Source organism: Vidua macroura, chromosome 15, assembly GCF_024509145.1.
Source record: "Vidua macroura isolate BioBank_ID:100142 chromosome 15, ASM2450914v1, whole genome shotgun sequence".
NCBI classification, from domain to species: domain Eukaryota; kingdom Metazoa; phylum Chordata; class Aves; order Passeriformes; family Viduidae; genus Vidua; species Vidua macroura.
Genome location: NC_071585.1, coordinates 18,570,030 through 18,588,829, shown reverse-complemented (window position 1 = coordinate 18,588,829; position 18,800 = coordinate 18,570,030). Strand labels below are relative to the sequence as shown.

The following is an 18,800-nucleotide window of genomic DNA, read 5'->3' as shown; positions in this document are numbered from 1 at the left end:
ACTGGAGACTTGAAGGCCACATAAATCAAGCCCACTTGGGCGCATTTCATTTGGTCTAATTTTCCCCCAGTGATTAATCACGGAGCAGCCCCGTGTCCCTGGAACACACTCACCCCCAACCCTGCTCCTCCTCCCTGCACACGCAGCTTGCAGCCCAGAGAGCTGGGATATTCAAAAGAGACAGGGGAACATCTGGAGTGCCAGCACGAGGTTTTAGCTGCAGCCTCCTGCCAAGGAACAAAGGTGACCCGTCCTGAAGCCCGTGCCCTGCTGAAATCCAGAGGAGAGCTCTATCTGCTCCCCAGCTCCTGCTTGGTGCCCGAGCAAGGGGGCAGGGGTCTAGGGGGACAAGGTGCAGGACATGTTGAGTAGGGAGAGAAAAATGCTATAAACTAACCATGAAATAACTAAGCAGGGCCGAATCTGTGGAGCTCGTACAAAACATTGATTTCCGTGGGAAGATGTGCCTTTTGAGCCTGCGAGCAGAGGGTGGCACAAGAGCCTGAATTCCAGCGGGAGGGAATGTCCCAAGCCCCCAGCTGGCCCTGCAGCACGGTCCCAGCAGGGCCGAGTCTCTTCAGCGAGCGTTTCCCAGGCAGAGCCTCTCCTGCGGCACCGACAGCGGGGACGGCTCGGCAGGGACGGCTCCTCCTCCACCCCAACAGCCCAGCGGTGACCCCAGGCGCGCACCCAGCCCTGGGTATTGCTGGGAGGGCTCCCCTCCCTGCAGCCAGCTCCTGCCCATCGACCCCTCTGGACAAGTATTGCTTCCTTTTTCAGCTGGTAAGGTGCACCCGACCCCAAACACAGCTGGGGCCCCCTGGGGAACCTCAGGGCTCGCTGCCACCCCCGCCCAGCCCGGGGCGATGGAGCCCCGCAGGCACCGAGGCTGCTCCTGGCTGGGGCTGCACCAGGAGCACAGGCAGCCCTGCGCAGGCAGGAGAGCAGCTCCCACGGCAGCGCCTGCACTTCAGGAGGGGGAGCCCTGGAACCTGCAGGACCCTCACTGAGCCGGAATCCGAGCGTTCTGAGTTACCAGCACTGCCCACAGTTTCATATTCATATATATATATATATATATGTAAAATCTTCCTCCTGTGCCTTTAGAAAACGAAGGATTGATCCCAAATCCCCCAGCCGGTGTGCTCCCAGCTGTGGCTGCCCCAGCTGGAGCACTGGAGCGTCCTGTCCCTCTCCAGTGCCCAGCAGCCCGAGCCCCCAGCCCAGCCCTGGCTGTCCCCACGCCTGTGCCGAGCCCCGGCCCCTCTCTGGCCGGTCCGTGCCCCCTCCCCTGGCCCGACCCCCGTGCCCTTCCCCGGGCTCGGGGCAGTGCAGGAGCGGCTCCGGGGGACACGGGCACAGGGCGTGCTTTGCTGCAGTGCCACACGGCGCTGGCACGGCTGGCACCCGCGGGAGGGCCCGCAGGGAGCTCCTCCGGGCTGGGCTGGGCAATCCCTGGGGCAGAGGGGCCGCGGTGCCCGCTGTCCCTGCCAGCTGGGACAGCCGCTCCTGCCACACACACCTGGCACCTGCATCCCCCCCCAGCATCCCCGCACAGCCCGGAGCCATCCCTGCGGCTTCCAGCGGGGTCCAGCACACCTTGAACAGCCGAGAGCCTCGGGGAACACGGGAGGGACAAGAGCACCCCAAACAAACGGGACACTCTGCTGATGGTGACACAAAGCCGGGGACTGCACCCTGGTCTCCACTGGGACACATTTCCAGTGCCCCGGGGAGGGGAAGGACTGGCAGGGGGAGCAGGAGAGAGACAGGGGGGATGGATTTCTACGGTTCAGCCCTCGAAGGCCTGGGGAAGAAACGGGACATCCACAGACTAAAAAAAAAATGCTCTTTTCTGAGAAAGTGCAGTTATAAGGAGAGAGCCAGAAAATCCGTAAGCAATATATATTGATATATATATACATATATATATATACACAGAGATATATATACACACATATATATATGCACATATATAAATACACATGCTTAAACTGCCGGGGCAGAGCTGGGGCTTTGTGCTGTGCTCCTCCCTCCAGCCACGCGTGCTCCGAGCAGGGTGCAGAGGGCACGGAGCCCTCGCCACCCCGCCCTGCCTGCTCCGGGGCCACACGAGCGTCCCTCGGGGTGGGCCTGGCTGCGCCCTTAAGGTTTTCAGCTTGTGTAAGACTCCAAGTTTACAAACAAAAGCGTTTGTCATTGTGCTTCCAGGACTGCAAAAATATCGTTCCCCTACCACTAGAAATGTTAAGGTGAAATAGGCAAATTAGGCAGTACTAGAGATGGATTTTGGTTTTGGCGACCTAACAAATAGTTATTATTGGGAATTACTTCTGTGTCACTCAGGATCTGGCTCTAACGTAACGAGGTCGTGTGCTCTGCCCGCCCGAAGCCTAAAGGTGGTACTTCCGCAGCAGTTCGGATTGCCAGGGGTGTTTCCTCTCGGGAAACCTGTCTGGGATTTTGATTTTGAGGAAATCCTGGATACATTTTTCCAGCTCTTCCTCAATGGAGAGCTTCTCCTTCACTGCTTTTTTCTTGCTGGAGTTGGACTCGCGGGAGCCGGAGGTGAGAGTCCGGAGCAGGTCGCTCTTCCTGCGGATCTCGGACTGCTGCAGCAGCTGCACCGGGCCCTTCTTGGCCGGCCGGTCCAGAGTCTGAATGTTGGGCTGGCGTGTGACGGGCCCGCAGATGACGGTCTCCTGGGGGGAGCTGGCCTCGGACTGGCTGTCGCAGCTCGACGTGGACAGCTCGTTGCAGGACGTGCCGCTCTCGCCCTCCTTGTCGCCCTTGCCGTTCTTGCAGCAGCAGTCGCAGTGGGACGAGGACCAGCGGGAGGGCTCGCCTGCAGGGGGACAGAGAGCCCGGGGTTACGGCAGCTCCAGACCCCCGCACACCCCAGGACAGGCTGCTGAGCCCCCCCCCCGGGCCAGCAGGGCAGCCAGGGCCACAGGAACCCCCAGGGACCTTCCCCGGACATCACCACAAAGCGCCGGCAAAGCTCCCCCGGGAGCCAACGGCGGCAGATCCCAGCACCCCTGGAGCTCCTCACCCACCCCGCTGCCGTGTGCTGCTCAGGCTGAAACCTCTGCAGAGATCCTCAGGGAGGTTCTCAGAGATCCTCAGGGAGTGTCCGACTGAGCAACCACGGCCGGAGCCCCCTGGCTTCTCCAGGCACCCTGCACTTCTCCAGACACCCCTGGCTTCTCCAGACACCCCGCACTTCTCCAGACACCCCTGGCTTCTCCAGACACCCCTGGCTTCTCCAGGCACCCTGCACTTCTCCAGACACCCCTGGCTTCTCCAGACACCCCGCACTTCTCCAGACACCCCTGGCTTCTCCAGACACCCCGCACTTCTCCAGACACCCCGCACTTCTCCAGGCACCCCTGGCTTCTCCAGACACCCCGCACTTCTCCAGACACCCCTGGCTTCTCCAGACACCCCTGGCTTCTCCAGACACCCCGCACTTCTCCAGACACCCCTGGCTTCTCCAGACACCCCGCACTTCTCCAGACACCCCGCACTTCTCCAGACACCCCGCACTTCTCCAGGCACCGTTTCTTCTCCGAGGCTCCACGGCAGAGCCAGCTGGGGCAGCCAGCACTGTCAGCCTCCATCCTGGTGGGCATCACCCCCCAACACCCCCCTCGCCCCCCACACCCCAGTCCTGCCTCCCCACACACGAGGCCTGGGCGCACCCAGAGCAGCCTCTGGGGACCGCGGCTCCTTCACGTGCAGCGCCCAGCCCGGGAAGGCCGGGCCGGGGACGGTTCCCGGTCCTGCGGCGCTGGGCTGAGGAGCTGTTCTCCAGCTGGAGCCCTGCCCAGCCGCAGCAATCCGTGACCGAGGGGAGAGCTGGCACCGGGAACAGCGGCCCCGTGCCCACGGCAGCGCAGCCAGCACGGACACAGCGGGCACCGGGGAGCATCCGTCCCCCCCCGACGGGGAGCGGCCCCTCCCGGCTCCCGCAGCCCGGACATCCCCCGAGCACGGGAGGCACCACCCGGCTTTGCAGCCCCCGCTCTGACCGTGACAGGGAGCCACGGCCTGTCCCCAGGGCCACAGCCGGGCCTGAGGGTCCCTGACAGCGGGACAGGGGCCGGGGGAGCCGCAGAGAACGGGGACGGGCTGGCTGCAGCTGCAGCTCTGCCCTGGGCTGGCAGTGACAGGGACACGCGGTGACAGGTCACAGCTGCACCGCAGCTCCTGTGGGGCCAATGGGGAAATTTCCTCACTCCATGGACTGAGGTCGCTTTTTCTGCTCTGCCCCCACCTGCAGACCCCCATCGAAAAATGGGGAAAAGGAAAGAAAAAGAGAAACAGATGTTGGTGCCACTTCAGAGCCCCTGCGGCCGGGGAGCAGAGCCTGGGGAAGGGGCTGTGGGCACTGGGAGCCCGACTGGCACTGCCCTGCCCTCCCGTGTCTCCATCCTTGCCCAGCCAGGAACACAGTGCACACAATTTACAGGAACGGGCAGAAGCCAGAAGTCAGCAAGCCTCCTCATCTCCTCCCTCCTCCTCCTTGTCAATGATGAAGGAGTCTCTCAGTCTGGGAGCTGCAGGGCTGCTCTAATTTACAGACTCACTTCAAAGCTGCCCTGTGTCTTGTCTGAAAACAGTCAGTAATGGCTAAAGTGAAATTCTGTATCCATTTCTAGGCTTGGACAAAGACATTATGAACTGAGCCCTGTAAAACCCTGACCCACGTGCTCTGAGAACACTTCCAGGAGCTCTGTGGATTACAGCTCCTTTTTGCAGCTGGTACCCACATCCCACGGCAGTGGGACAGCGCCGAAACCCAGAGGGCTTTGTTCCAGCCCAGGAGCAAAGCTCAAACTGTGCCTCGAGCACCCAAACCGCTCACCCGACCCCAGACCCCCCCTGCAGGGGCCCGGGGCACTGCTGGGATCACAGTGGAGCTCTGCAAAGCTGCGCACAGTGCTCAGGCCACGGACACCCTTGTCCCAGCTGGGGCTCAAAGGCTGCCACACGGTCCCAGGATGGTTTGGACTGGGGGGGATGTTCGTGTCATTGCAGTCCCCCTGCCACGGGCCGGGACACCTCCCACGGGCCGGGACATCTCCCACGGGCCGGGACACCTCACACGGGCCGGGACACCTCCCACGGGCCGGGACACCTCCCACGGGCCGGGACATCTCCCACGGGCCGGGACATCTCCCACGGGCACGGACACCTCCCACGGGCCGGGACATCTCCCACGGGCCGGGACATCTCCCACGGGCACGGACACCTCCCACGGGCCGGGACACCTCCCACGGGCCGGGACATCTCCCACGGGCCGGGACACCTCCCACGGGCCGGGACATCTCCCACGGGCCGGGACATCTCCCACGGGCCGGGACACTTCCCACGGGCCGGGACACCTCCCACGGGCCGGGACACCTCCCACGGGCACGGACACCTCCCACGGGCACGGACACCTCCCACGGGCACGGACATCTCCCACGGGCCGGGACACCTCCCACGGGCACGGACATCTCCCACGGGCCGGGACATCTCCCACGGGCACGGACACCTCACACGGGCACGGGACATCTCCCACGGGCCGGGACATCTCCCACGGGCCGGGACACCTCCCACGGGCCCAGGTTTCTCCAAGCCGGCTTTGAGCGCTGCCAGGGGTGGGGCAGGAGAAGGGATGGAGCCGAGGTGGCATCCCTGGGACCCACCAGCTGCCGTCAGGCACAGCTACAGCAGAGACTTCATTACCACGGAACAAGGCGTTTATAAGTCAATTAAGACCTGTTAGATGCTAATTTCACTTAATGAATATTCACCAACAATGGGCACACCACGGGTAAGCCAGGAGACAGAAAGGACTTTGCCGCAATAATCAGTTTTGTTGGAGCCCCGGGGCCAGTCTCAGTGCCACAGGGGGAGCTGGGCTGGGGCAGCGGGAGCCTCTGCTCCCCACGGGAACTGGGGTGCTCAGTGTGCCAGGGCCGGGCAGCTCCGGGCTGGGCACGGCCCCAGTGGCACACACCTGCCCGGGCTGGGCTGCAGTGGCACACACCTGCCCGGGCTGGGCACGGCTGCAGTGGCACACACCTGCCCGGGCCGGGCATGGCCCCCGTGGCACACACCTGCCCGGGCCGGGCACGGCTGCAGTGGCACACACCTGCCCGGGCCGGGCACGGCCCCCGTGGCACACACCTGCCCGGGCTAGGCTGGGCAATGCTGCAGTGGCACACACCTGCCTGGGCTGGGCTGGGCACGGCTGCAGTGGCACACACCTGCCTGGGCTGGGCTGGGCACGGCCGCAGTGGCACACACCTGCCCGGGCTTGGCTGCAGTGGCACACACCTGCCCGGGCTGGGCTGCAGTGGCACACACCTGCCCGGGCCGGGCACGGCTGCAGTGGCACACACCTGCCCGGGCTGGGCTGCAGTGGCACACACCTGCCCGGGCTGGGCACGGCCCCAGTGGCACACACCTGCCCGGGCTGGGCTGCAGTGGCACACACCTCCCCGGGCTGGGCTGCAGTGGCACACACCTGCCCGGGCTGGGCACGGCCCCAGTGGCACACACCTGCCCGGGCTGGGCTGCAGTGGCACACACCTGCCCGGGCTGGGCAATGCTGCAGTGGCACACACCTGCCCGGGATGGGCACGGCTGCAGTGGCACACACCTGCCCGGGCTGGGCAATGCTGCAGTGGCACACACCTGCCCGGGCTGGGCACGGCCCCAGTGGCACACACCTGCCCGGGCCGGGCTCCTCGGAGCTCTCAGGGTGGCACACAGGCCGCAGGGATCCAAGAGCCGTCTCCGTGCCCCGCAGCGCTGCGGGAGCGCCTGCAGCAGCAGCAGCACCGCGGGCTGGGCACGGAGGGGCTGAGCCCGAGCCCGGCACCACAACGGCAGCAAAGGAGCATCGGCTGACTTCACCACAGCACGCGTTAATTAATGTCTAAATGCTTTGAGATTCTTAGATAAAAGCGGCTAATTAATTCTGGCCTGGCTTTCCTGCGTTCCTCCCTGATCTCAGCACATTTCTCTCCCAGTGCCCTAATTATAATAATTATTATTAGAAGCTTCTGAAGCAGCAGCAATGCCTCTGATGTATAATTGACACACAAGCCAGCAGCCACCCAGTTTCCCCCTTCTCCTCTCCCTCTTTCCCAACAAGCAGGCTGCAAGGAGGGAACGGGAAATCCCTGCGCAGGAGGACGGATGCTGTGAGAAAACTGGGGAGGAGCGAGGAGCTGGGATGGAAACCACGACTGACAGCAGCCAGTGAAGAGTTTTCACGGTGAGAGATGGCCCGGGGACCCTCCCGCAGCTCAGCCAGGAGCTGATCAGGGTTTGAATTGGGAGATGCTGAGCCCGGGGTGAACAGCCCAGCACAGACAGTTCTGGGGTACAGGCAGGGCCCCCTCCCCATCCCATCCCTCTGCTCCCCAGCTGGCAGTGCCACCCCAACGGCAGCGGGGCTGCAGAAACCCTCGCAGGGGTCTAAGAGTGCCCCAAGGCAGTGCTGGCACATTTCAGAACAAACGTTGCAAATTTCCACTCTCCGGGAAATCTCAACATTTTCATTTTTACTCCTCTTGAATTTGGGCTGAAAGTCGCAGCTCTGGGAGGGCACTCACTGGGACTGAGCTCTCCCTCAGCTCTGCCCTCACAGGCTCCTTCTCACAATAATGTTCCTTTTATTCAGTTTCTGCAGCTTGCAGAGCCCTTTCTCCCGAGGTTTGTGGGCAGGCTGGGGATGGTGTCACGGCTGGGAAGGACAATGTCCCCAGGCAACTGCTCAGATACATCTGGTGCCCGTTTTTGAGGCAGACAGGGATATTTTCTGTATCCAGATGCTCATTTACCTCCACGTGTATGGCTGTACCCATCTCCCTGCCTGTGATCATCACTTGAGCCATTTTCCTACTGTTCTCAATCCACTCTGGTCCATTTATGTTGTCCTCTTACCTTTTATTCCCTTCCCTGCTTCTTCTGCCTTAGGGCTTTGTGGCTGGTTTGATTTATTTCTGTTTCACGCTCCTCTTCTCCTTCCTGCCCCATGACTTTCACCTCTCCTCTGGTTTTTGCTGCCTCCTCCTCCCTTTCTGTCCTCTTCTGGGGCTGATGGCAGCAGCTGAGCCCCGGTTGAGCACTAATTACCCACGAGCCCAGGTGGGCAGGGCTGGCAGGGGGGGACAGGGGTGTCCCCAGCTCTGGGGCACCCCAGTCAGCTCCCTGTCACCTCCAGGCCACTGGAGCCCTGTCACCGCCGTGCTTCCTGCCTTGTGCACCCTCTGTGCCCCTCTCAGCCCCCAGGAGTGACGTGTGGGAGCTTTCAGACAGATGCCACTGCCCATGGGGTCAGTCCGAGCTGGCTTTGCCCGGGGCTGAGCTCCCGGCGGGCTGCTGCAGTGCCAGCTGGATTTAGAGCAGGCCCTGGGGCGTGCCCAGCGCCTCTGGGTCCGTGTCCATGTGGGAACCGAGGGGTTGGGATTGATGGAGACCAAGCTCTAATGGGTGTTTTAATAAATACATTCTGACTCGGTAACGGGGCCGGATTTATCAGCAGAAAATGCCCCAGTCTAAATAAAACCACGCAGGTAAACTGAGCAATGATGACAAGCTCCAGGCACTGATGGGCTCCAGGGTCTGTCCTGGCAGCAGCACGGGCACCCCGGGGTTTATTTGCTCTGAGGATCAAGAATCTGCAGTAAAATTCCAGTGAGAGACAAAGCCGGGGAGGACCTGGCAGCAACATCATCGGTTTGAACCCTCCCACATGTTCAAAGGCAGCAGTGAGTGCAGGAGAGGGATCGGGGCAGAGGAGGGAACTGGGGAGAAAGGGAACCAAGGCAGGAAGGGAGCAGGCAGCCCCCTGAGGAAGCTCACACAATTCCTTACCCTTCTGGGGGCAGCTGGGGACACCTGGATGCTGCCATCTGTTTTGAATCCAATTGAAATTTTAATTAAAATCTAAAATTTCTAGTTCAAAGTGTTTTCCATTGAAATATTCCGAACTCGCCAAGCCAGTATAAAGCCCAGAATTGTTCCCTGGTCTGTCTTGCTCGTGCACAGTGATTTTCAGGCAGTCCCCAGCAGCACACACACTTCCATCAAGAGCCTCCCAGCACGTTGTCATTTCACCAGCACTCCTGCAACCCTCCCTAAAACACTTGGATCTGGAAGTGAGCTCCTGTAAGAGTATCAAATTTGTTTGAAAATAAAAATAAGTTCCCCAAATGGTGAAGAAAAAGAGACCTGGTGTTAAAATACCAGAAGGCATATTAAATGAGCCAAAATATTTATAGAGGGATCTTCTCAAAGTAACATGTGATGAAGTTAAAATGTGGAGAGGAGGGAGCAGCCTGGAGCGTGAGCAGCAGGATGGAGGCACAGGCCGTGTGGGGAGCAGCTGCTGCTCATGTCTGGAGCTGTGGGACCCCAGAACTTCCAGGCAGCTCCTCCCGTGGTCACTTCACCCCCCCGGGCTGTGCCAGGAGCGTCTTGGACTCTGCTGGTGCCCCCGAGCTGGCCACAACTGCACAGGCAAGCCTTCCCTGCCAGCCCTGCAGCCCCCAGGCTGCACCCCCGAATCCAGCTGTGAGCCCTGCAGCCCCCAGGCTGCACCCCTAAATCCAGCTGTGAGCCCTGCAGCCCCCAGGCTGCACCCCTAAATCCAGCTGTGAGCCCTGCAGCCCCCAGGCTGCACCCCTAAATCCAGCTGTGAGCCCTGCAGCCCCCAGGCTGCACCCCTAAATCCAGCTGTGAGCCCTGCAGCCCCCAGGCTGCACCCCCGAATCCAGCTGTGAGCCCTGCAGCCCCCAGGCTGCACCCCTAAATCCAGCTGTGAGCCCTGCAGCCCCCAGGCTGCACCCCCGAATCCAGCTGTGAGCCCTGCAGCCCCCAGGCTGCACCCCTAAATCCAGCTGTGATCCCTGCAGCCCCCAGGCTGCACCCCTAAATCCAGCTGTGATCTCTGCAGCCCCCAGGCTGCACCCCCGAATCCAGCTGTGATCCCTGCAGCCCCCAGGCTGCACCCCGAATCCAGCTGTGAGCCCTGCAGCCCCCAGGCTGCACCCCTAAATCCAGCTGTGAGCCCTGCAGCCCCCAGGCTGCACCCCGAATCCAGCTGTGAGCCCTGCAGCCCCCAGGCTGCACCCCCGAATCCAGCTGTGAGCCCTGCAGCCCCCAGGCTGCACCCCTAAATCCAGCTGTGAGCCCTGCAGCCCCCAGGCTGCACCCCGAATCCAGCTGTGAGCCCTGCAGCCCCCAGGCTGCACCCCCGAATCCAGCTGTGATCCCTGCAGCCCCCAGGCTGCACCCCTAAATCCAGCTGTGAGCCCTGCAGCCCCCAGGCTGCACCCCTAAATCCAGCTGTGAGCCCTGCAGCCCCCAGGCTGCACCCCTAAATCCAGCTGTGAGCCCTGCAGCCCCCAGGCTGCACCCCTAAATCCAGCTGTGAGCCCTGCAGCCCCCAGGCTGCACCCCCGAATCCAGCTGTGAGCCCTGCAGCCCCCAGGCTGCACCCCCGAATCCAGCTGTGAGCCCTGCAGCCCCCAGGCTGCACCCCCGAATCCAGCTGTGAGCCCTGCAGCCCCCAGGCTGCACCCCCAGCTCCAGCTGTGATCTCTGCAGCCCCCAGGCTGCACCCCCGAATCCAGCTGTGAGCCCTGCAGCCCCCAGGCTGCACCCCTAAATCCAGCTGTGAGCCCTGCAGCCCCCCAGGCTGCACCCCCACATCCAGCTGTGAGCCCTGCAGCCCCCAGGCTGCACCCCTAAATCCAGCTGTGAGCCCTGCAGCCCCCAGGCTGCACCCCTAAATCCAGCTGTGAGCCCTGCAGCCCCCAGGCTGCACCCCCGAATCCAGCTGTGATCTCTGCAGCCCCCAGGCTGCACCCCCAGCTCCAGCTGTGAGCCCTGCAGCCCCCAGGCTGCACCCCTAAATCCAGCTGTGAGCCCTGCAGCCCCCAGGCTGCACCCCCGAATCCAGCTGTGAGCCCTGCAGCCCCCCTGCTGCACCCCCGAATCCAGCTGTGAGCCCTGCAGCCCCCAGGCTGCACCCCCACATCCAGCTGTGAGCCCTGCCCTGCCGTGAGCCCTTGGCCAGGCTGCAGCAGGAGCAGAGCTGAGCTCTCCCCTCCAGTTCTCCCTGGGATTTTCAGTGCTGGCTCAGCAAGGACCCTGCCCGGAGGAGAGCAGGGAAGACGAGCCAGGAATGTGGGCAGAGCCGAGGTCTCAGCACTGCAGGACAGCAGGAGTCCCCGGGGGAATAATTCAGTGCTGCTGGGCTCGGTGCTCCCCTCTCCCAGGATGTGAACAGAAACAATATTTGGCCACCAGGACTGAGGCATTTCAGTGCATTTTCTCCTGGGAAAGTGAGGTTGATATGAAAACCTTTCTTCTGCCCACAGCATTTGCTCTTTCTGTTCTGCCAAACAGCTCCAGCTCGGGTAAGTCTGGAGCACAGACAACTCACAGCTGCCACTATTTGCATCTTCCCTCCTACAGTCCAGCCTTGCCTCCTCGAATTTAAGACTTTTCTGAGTATTTTTTTGATTCATCAATGCCATATTAACCCAGTACCTTAGCACAGCCTTTCCTTTTGCTCTCTGTTACTTTCAATTCACACTCATGACCTTGAGAGTGAAGTTTGAAGGAAAGAAAGCAGTCCGGGCTGAGGAGCAAGGGTTTTCCTTGTCTTCTCTGGAGGAGCCCTGGCCAGGCTGAGCTGCAGCGACACACACGGAGCCCTCTGGTCAGCAGCAGGGCAGGGCACGATGCAGGGAAGGGATGCAGGGTCATGGACTGAACCTCTTGTTAAGAGAGATACTCCAGTCATGCCTTCATTAAAACACGGGTACAACCACGTTAGTCTGAATAATCAGAGCTCCCCTGGCGCTGCCCCAGTTCTGGAATTGCTCCCAGGAGCTTTGAGGGCAGCAGCAGCCCAGCCCTGGCTGGGGACACTCCCAGGGGTGGGAGCCCCCAGCCTCTCTGGCAATACCTGGATATTTCCATGCCTAGATGGGACCCCCCAGTTCGCATTAAATGAGCCCCGTTCTGGACACCTGCTTTAATTAGCAAAGCCAGAGTGTTTATTGCTCCCGCTTCTCGAAGACCTGTGTGAGAAACTGCTGACAGATGGTTGTGGTAATGTGGGAGCCAGAATTCTTGAATTTTTGGAAATTAGAGCTCATGAACTCAAAAATGCTCTGGAGATCTGAAGCTATCATGTCAGCCTATGTTGTTCCAATTAATTGCAATCAATCGCTAATTGAGAGCTATTTTAAGACTTGTCATTACTCTGAACATAATGGAGAATAAATTGCAAGTTCCCCTTTACCCCCACCACAAATGACTTCAGTGCAGAGAACTCTCAGGAAGCAGAGTGGGAGAGAGGAGCAGGAACCCGGCTCCTGATTTCCTCCTGTCCCCCTGGCAGGTGCAGTGGCACAGCAGCCCAGCACCACAGCCTGGATTCACAGGGCAGGAGAGCAGGGCTCCCAGGGCTCCCAGGGCTCCCGGGGCTCCCGGGGCTCCCGGGGCTCCCAGGGCTCCCGGGGCTCCCGGGGCTCCCAGGGCTCCCAGGGCTCCCGGGGCTCCCGGGGCTCCCGGGGCTCCCAGGGCTCCCGGGGCTCCCGGGGCTCCCAGGGCTCCCGGGGCTCCCAGGCAGCTCCTGGGGCTCCCGGGGCTCCCGGGGCTCCCAAGGCTCCCAGGCAGCTCCTGGGGCTCCACCTCCAGCACTGGCCAAGACAGCAGCTCTGGTGTCGCTCTCTTTTAACGAGCTGGAACTCCGTTTTCACCAAGATCCCTTCCAAGCCAAGCCCTGGGATTCCATGACAGCGCTGGGGACGGGAGGCACCGCCCGGAATGGGCTTGCTGGGGGCAGCAGTTCGGTTTGGCTTTACAGCCGGGGCCCCAAATCCCGGCAGAGCTGTTCTGACGTGAGAACCAAACGACCTCAATAAGTGCTCAGCAACAGGCTGGGGTGTGCTGCAGTGCGTGCAGGCAGCCCCGAGGGACACAGCTCCGGGGGCAGGGGGGGCTCAGGGACAGCCAGCCTGTCACTCACTGTCACCCTGGGACGGGCACCAGCCTGACAGGCTGCTCCCCATGGCACGGAGGAAATCCCCAGGCTGAGGGATAACCAGCCCTTAACTGAGGAGGTTTGCTAGCAGCCAACGAGAGAGGTGGTGTTTAATCCAGCCGCAGCTCTGCTGTCTTTTCATGACATTTTATTTTGGATACAGCTGGAACAAGCCCAGCTCTCCTTTTTAAAGGCCCAAGTTTCACTTTTTTCTCCTGATGATTTAATGCCGTACTCTCTTCCCTTTCATTTCCCAGCTGGTCCTCACCTACACCATACATAAATCTGTGTCTCCTTGGATCCTGGCGGTGGCCTCTGCGTGCCACTGTCACATGGAGAGATTCACCCCTTTCACCTCTCATCTGTTCTGTTCCTGCACTCGCTCCAGTTTCTTCCCTCTCATCTTTTACTCTCGGTGTCAAGTGATTTGCTATTCTTGGAGCATCCTCCCCTTGTCCCTTTGTCTCTGCTCCAGTGCTGTTCCCAAAAGTCACCCTCCCCAGGAGCTGCTCCCAGGGCTCCTTGGCCAGCCCTGCTGGGCTCTGCAGTCCCCTTCTCCTCAGGATACAGCTCCCTGCCTCTGCCTTTCCAGTCCTGTCCAGTCCCGTCCCTTCCCTTCCCACAGGCCCAGCAGCGGGTTACCATGCTATCAGTCAATAATTCAGCTGTATAACAGGGCTACCAATCAATAATTGAGCTTTACAGCAGGCAGTGAGCTGTTACAGCACACGGCTGAAGTGACTCTGCTGAAAAAGGGAGGTGGTGGGAGGAGATTCGTTGAATGCAGAGCAAATCTTGCTCAAGGCGAGTGAATGCAGCCCTGGCAGCTCACGGCGTGGCCGGGCAGCCTCCCAGGGAGCAGAGGATCCACTGCCAGGCCCGGCTGTCTCCTGGGACAGGAACCCCCCAGGAGGGTCTCCAGGCCCCCCCCGTTCCTGGCACAGCCACCCAGCTGGCAAAGCTCAGTGCCCACGCTGGGTGCCACGTGCAGGGTGGCACGGGGAGCACGCCAGCTCTTCCCGCTCTGCCAGTGGTAGCCCAGGGCCTGGAGGGGAGTCTCTCCCAGCTGGACCTGCTGAAGGCACTCGTGAAGCACCACGGGGCACACCTGCACAGGTGACAGGCTGCAGGAGCCCACCATGAGTTATTCTTTCTGCCCTGCCCCGTGCTGGCACTGCCCCGGGGCTGGCTGGCAGCGGCAGAGCCAGCAGGAACAGCTGCTTCTGGCCGGGGACATGATGCATGTCCCTATCACACAGGGACACGGACCACGGCTGCTGCACCTGGGCCGGGCACAGGGACAGGGCCGAGGGCAGCAGAGCAGCCAGAAATGGCTCTGCTGAGACTCCCAGCTGAAACAGATGCTTATGGAAACAATTCCTTTGGAAATTACTTCCCTCTCTCCTGCCTAAAGCCGTTACTGATCTCCTAACTGGAGGCTGTTCTGAGGGGAGCATCAGCCTCTTCTCCAGACAGGGAGGGATGGGACAAGGGAAAACGGCCTCAAGGTGCCCCAGGGGAGGTTCAGGGAGAATTGCTAAGGAGAATTTCTGTACTGAAAGACTGGGTAAGCATTGGAACAGGCTGTCCAGGGAAGTGGTGGGGTCGCCATCCCTGGAAGTGTCCCGGGCCAGGTTGGGTGGGGCTTGGAGCAACCTGGAATAGTGGAAGGTGTCCCTGCCCAGGGCAGGGGTGGGAACAAGTTGATATTTAAGGACCCTTCCAACCCAAACCGTGCTGGGATTCTGTGGTTCCACAGGCACGGCTGGCCCAGCAGTGCCACAGGGCATTCCCAGTTGATTTATCCCTGGGATGCCAGTGGCATTTCCCCCGGCCACAGGCGCTGACCAACAGCCTGGCTGGCTGCCCTTCCCACAGCCCTGAACCAGCTGCATTTTCCTGGTCACCTCCTGAGGAGGAGCCCGGGGTGCTCTGGCAGAGGCAGCAGAGGGTCCTGCTGTGGGGCAGCGGTGCCAGCCCGGAGCAGGAGGGACATGGGGACAGCGGCTCGTCCCCCTGCCTGGGCTGCCTGTGCCCAGCTGCCCCTGGCCTTGGCCCTGCCCCAGCCCCAGCCCCTGCCCCTGCTCCTGCTTCTGTCCTTGCTCCTGCTCCTGTCCCTGCTCCTTCTCCTGCTCCTGTCCCTGCCCCTGTCCCTGCTCCTTCTCCTGCCCCTGTCCCTGCTCCTGCCCCTGTCCCTGCTCCTGCTCCTGTCCCTGCCCCTGTCCCTGCTCCTTCTCCTGCCCCTGTCCCTGCTCCTGCCCCTGTCCCTGCTCCTGTCCCTGCCCCAGCTCCAGCTCCTGTCCTTGCTCCTGTCCCTGCCCCTGCCCCTGTCCCTGTCCCTGTCCCTGTCCCTGTCCCTGTCCCTGCTCCTGTCCCTGCTCCTGCTCCTCTCCCTGCTCCTGCCCCCATCCCTGCCCCGGCTCCAGCTCCTGCCCCTGCTCCTGCTCCTGCCCCTGTCCCTGCTCCTTCTCCTGTCCCTGTCCCTGTTCCTTCCCCAGCCCCTGCCCCAGCCCCTGCCAGAGGACCAGGAGGGCTGGGGGACAGAGCAGGCACGGGCTGTGGATCCTCTGGAGCACGATCGGGGTCAGAGGTGCCGCTGCTGCCGCCGGAGGAGGGGAGGGATGCTCCGAGCCCTCCGCGGGAACGCAGGTGGGGCTGAGCTCTGCATCGGGGCCGGCACTCTCCTGGGACTATCGGATATCCCTTTCCACGGGGCACATGCTCGGTTTTTATGAGCTATTTAAGACACCCTCTCTGGAAGTTTTCTTATTTTTTCCCTGTCTGAACCTCATAAAGCGGGCTTCTGCTCTACAGAGATAAATTTGATTTATGTGAGAAACATTCCCAGGCACAGTGGGCTTTGCCTTAAACCTCGTATCTCGCTGTTCAGCGGTGCTGTGGCTTAGCTTGGTTTATTTTCTATCCTCTAAGTGGTGAATTGAACTTTCAGAAATGAATGGTTTGGTTTATCTGATTTAGCATCTTGAGCAAAGCACTTTTGCATCAAATAAATGCAGGCAGTGGGAGACCCTCCAGACACTGCTTTACTCCAAACATTCTCAGCACTACTTTCAAGAGCAATTAAGTTACCCATGCCTGGGCAATCCTAAATGCTCTGGGATCAGAAGCTTTTCCCTCCTGTGGAGGGTTTGAGGGGATGAGGAGGGTGCTGAGCCGGGGCAGGGCAGCACCACGGGGCTGGGCAGGGCCCCCAGCTCCCTGAGCTCCCCTCTCGTGCAGCATCACCCAAACCCAGCCGGCTCCTTCTGCTTCTGCAAGGTCTGAAAAGAGTAAAAGGAGAAGCCAGGCCGAGGGGAAGGTGCCCCCTTGTTTGTGAATTCACAGAGGGATTCACAGTGGGGAGGGGACGGGCAGTCCCAGCACGTGGAGCAGGACTGGGCACGGCTGCTGGGGCAGCCCAAGGAAATGCGGGATGCTGACATTCCCGGTGGGCAGCAGGGCTCAGGGCCCGTGGCCAGGCCAGAGGGGTGCACTGGGACACCCTGAGCAGATAAATCCCTGCCTGGGAAGCGAGGGGAGGCAGGCACCGAGCGGGGATGGGGGTCCTGGCTGTGGGATCCAGCCCTGCAGCAGCTGCACACACCCCCCGTGTGCCCCCCCTGCACACACACAGCTCCTGAAAGACTTTTCCCAGGTGAGTTCCAAGGATAAGTGGATTTTTTTGGATTGGATACGTTTGGGGAAAATAAACTAAACTGGTTTGGGTTAACTGATCTGCAGCTCTGCCCTGCAGTTACAGCAGAAAATATTCTTTTTTCCTGCCAAATCGACCAGATCATTCGATATTTTCTTTGTTATTATTTTTAAAGGAGGATGCAAGAAGTCCGTGAGGGTATTGGAGGTTTCAATCAAAGTTCTCCATAGGAGCACAGAAAATCTGAACAACTGTGGGTCCAGTGCCTCTGTGTATGTGCCTGCATTGCCAGGAAGGATTCGAGCATCACAAAGTGATAACAAAGCACTCAAAGTGATAACAAAGGAAGGGCTTTCCCACTGCAAGGGGGACACATCAAATATGGAAAAATTGGACTCACTGTCCTTTGACCTAGAAGAAATGCTGAAAATTTCAGTAAGCTCTCAGCAATGCACAGACGTGATCCTGATCCCTCTGGAAAGGATGTGAGCGTTCCTGCTCCCTGGACAAGGCTCCCGGAGCAGCCCAGGAGCTGCAGGCTCTGGCTCTGCCCTCACACACCCTGCACTGCTCTGGGACTGCTGAGCTGGGGCTGCCCACAGCTCCCAGTGCTCCCAGTGAGAGGCACAGCTCCCAGTGAGAGCCACAGCTCCCAGTGCAGCTCCCAGTGAGATCCACAGCTCCCAGTGCTCCCAGTGAGTGCCACAGCTCCCAGTGAGATCCACAGCTCCCAGTGAGATCCACAGCTCCCAGTGCTCCCAGTGAGAGCCGCAGCTCCCAGTGAGATCCACAGCTCCCAGTGCAGCTCCCAGTGCTCCCAGTGAGAGCCGCAGCTCCCAGTGAGATCCACAGCTCCCAGTGCTCCCAGTGAAAGCCACAGCTCCCAGTGCTCCCAGTGAGAGCCACAGCTCCCAGTGAGTGCCACAGCTCCCAGTGCAGCTCCCAGTGAGAGCCACAACTCCCAGTGCAGCTCCCAGTGCAGCTCCCAGTGACAGCCACAGCTCCCAGTGCTCCCGGTGAGAGCCACAGCTCCCAGTGCAGCTCCCAGTGCTCCCAGTGAGAGCCACAGCTCCCAGTGAGATCCACAGCTCCCAGTGAGATCCACAGCTCCCAGTGCTCCCAGTGAGAGCCACAGCTCCCAGTGCAGCTCCCAGTGAGAGCCACAGCTCCCAGTGCAGCTCCCGGTGCTCCCAGTGCTCCCAGTGAGTGCTGCCTGAGTCTCCAGGACACTTCACAGCGTTCAGTGCTCTGGGCTGGGCACAGGCTGGGCTCTGGCACAGGCTGGACATTGCCACCCTCAGGGATCCTGGGATTTGAGTTAAAAAGGGAGGGGGGTTACAGAAGGTGGATTCACGGGTGGAGTCCACAGCACCCAGGCAATCAGCTGAGCTCAGCAAGCCTCGGCAGCACAGCCCTGGCTCAGTCAGACAGGTTTGGGGCAGCAGAGTGTTCAGCTGCTCTAATCACACCCAGTGCTTCAGACATTTCCTTTCCCCCTCCCCTCCTGCACCCTCCTGGGCCCTTTTGCCATCAAATCAGCTGCAGGAACGAAGTCATTTGGTCAGGGAAGGAGCTCGTTAAGGAATGAGGCAGCTCCGTGGCACAAGGAAACAGAACCCAAGCAGGTCCTTCCACCCCATGTCCTGACAGACAGGCTGAGCCCAGCAGGGCACAGGGGCTTTCTCTGGTGGGGGAGGCTGGAAAGCCCAGCAGCCCATGGTCTAAAAGCCCTCCCTCAGCTCTCCTCAAGTCAGCCCCCAGGCATAAGGAAATGGTTTGGAGCTGGATTTTGGGAGTCATTCTGGGTGCTGACACAGGGAGCAGCTGCTCAGGTCTCACCTATTGCTTCATTTCAGCTTCATCTGGTGCAAACCAAATGCTGCAGCCCAGCTCCTTTGCTGGGGAAAGATAAATGACACTGCAAATGCACGCGTGACCTGCTGGTCAAGAGGCTCATGGTCGTGTTTTATGGTCCTTATTTATTGACCAGCTGTGAGGTCTGAATCTGTGCTTGGAGCTCTCAGAACCAGGCTGGAGCCTCAGGGGGGGACATGCTCGGCCATGGCAATCCCTGGGGGTGCA

The 18,800-nt window shown here is 60.7% G+C and overlaps 1 protein-coding gene across 1 annotated transcript in view; it reads right to left on the bottom strand.

Moving 5' to 3' along the window:
• Positions 1-1,440: 1,440 nt before the first annotated feature.
• KCTD16 (potassium channel tetramerization domain containing 16) overlaps positions 1,441-18,800 on the bottom strand; it is a 63,228-nt gene continuing 45,868 nt past the window's right edge. The window contains exon 2 of the mRNA XM_053991032.1: positions 1,441-2,845. Within this exon, the coding sequence (XP_053847007.1) occupies positions 2,394-2,845 (452 nt within the window). The 3' untranslated portion in view covers positions 1,441-2,393. The remainder of the gene's footprint in view (positions 2,846-18,800) is intronic.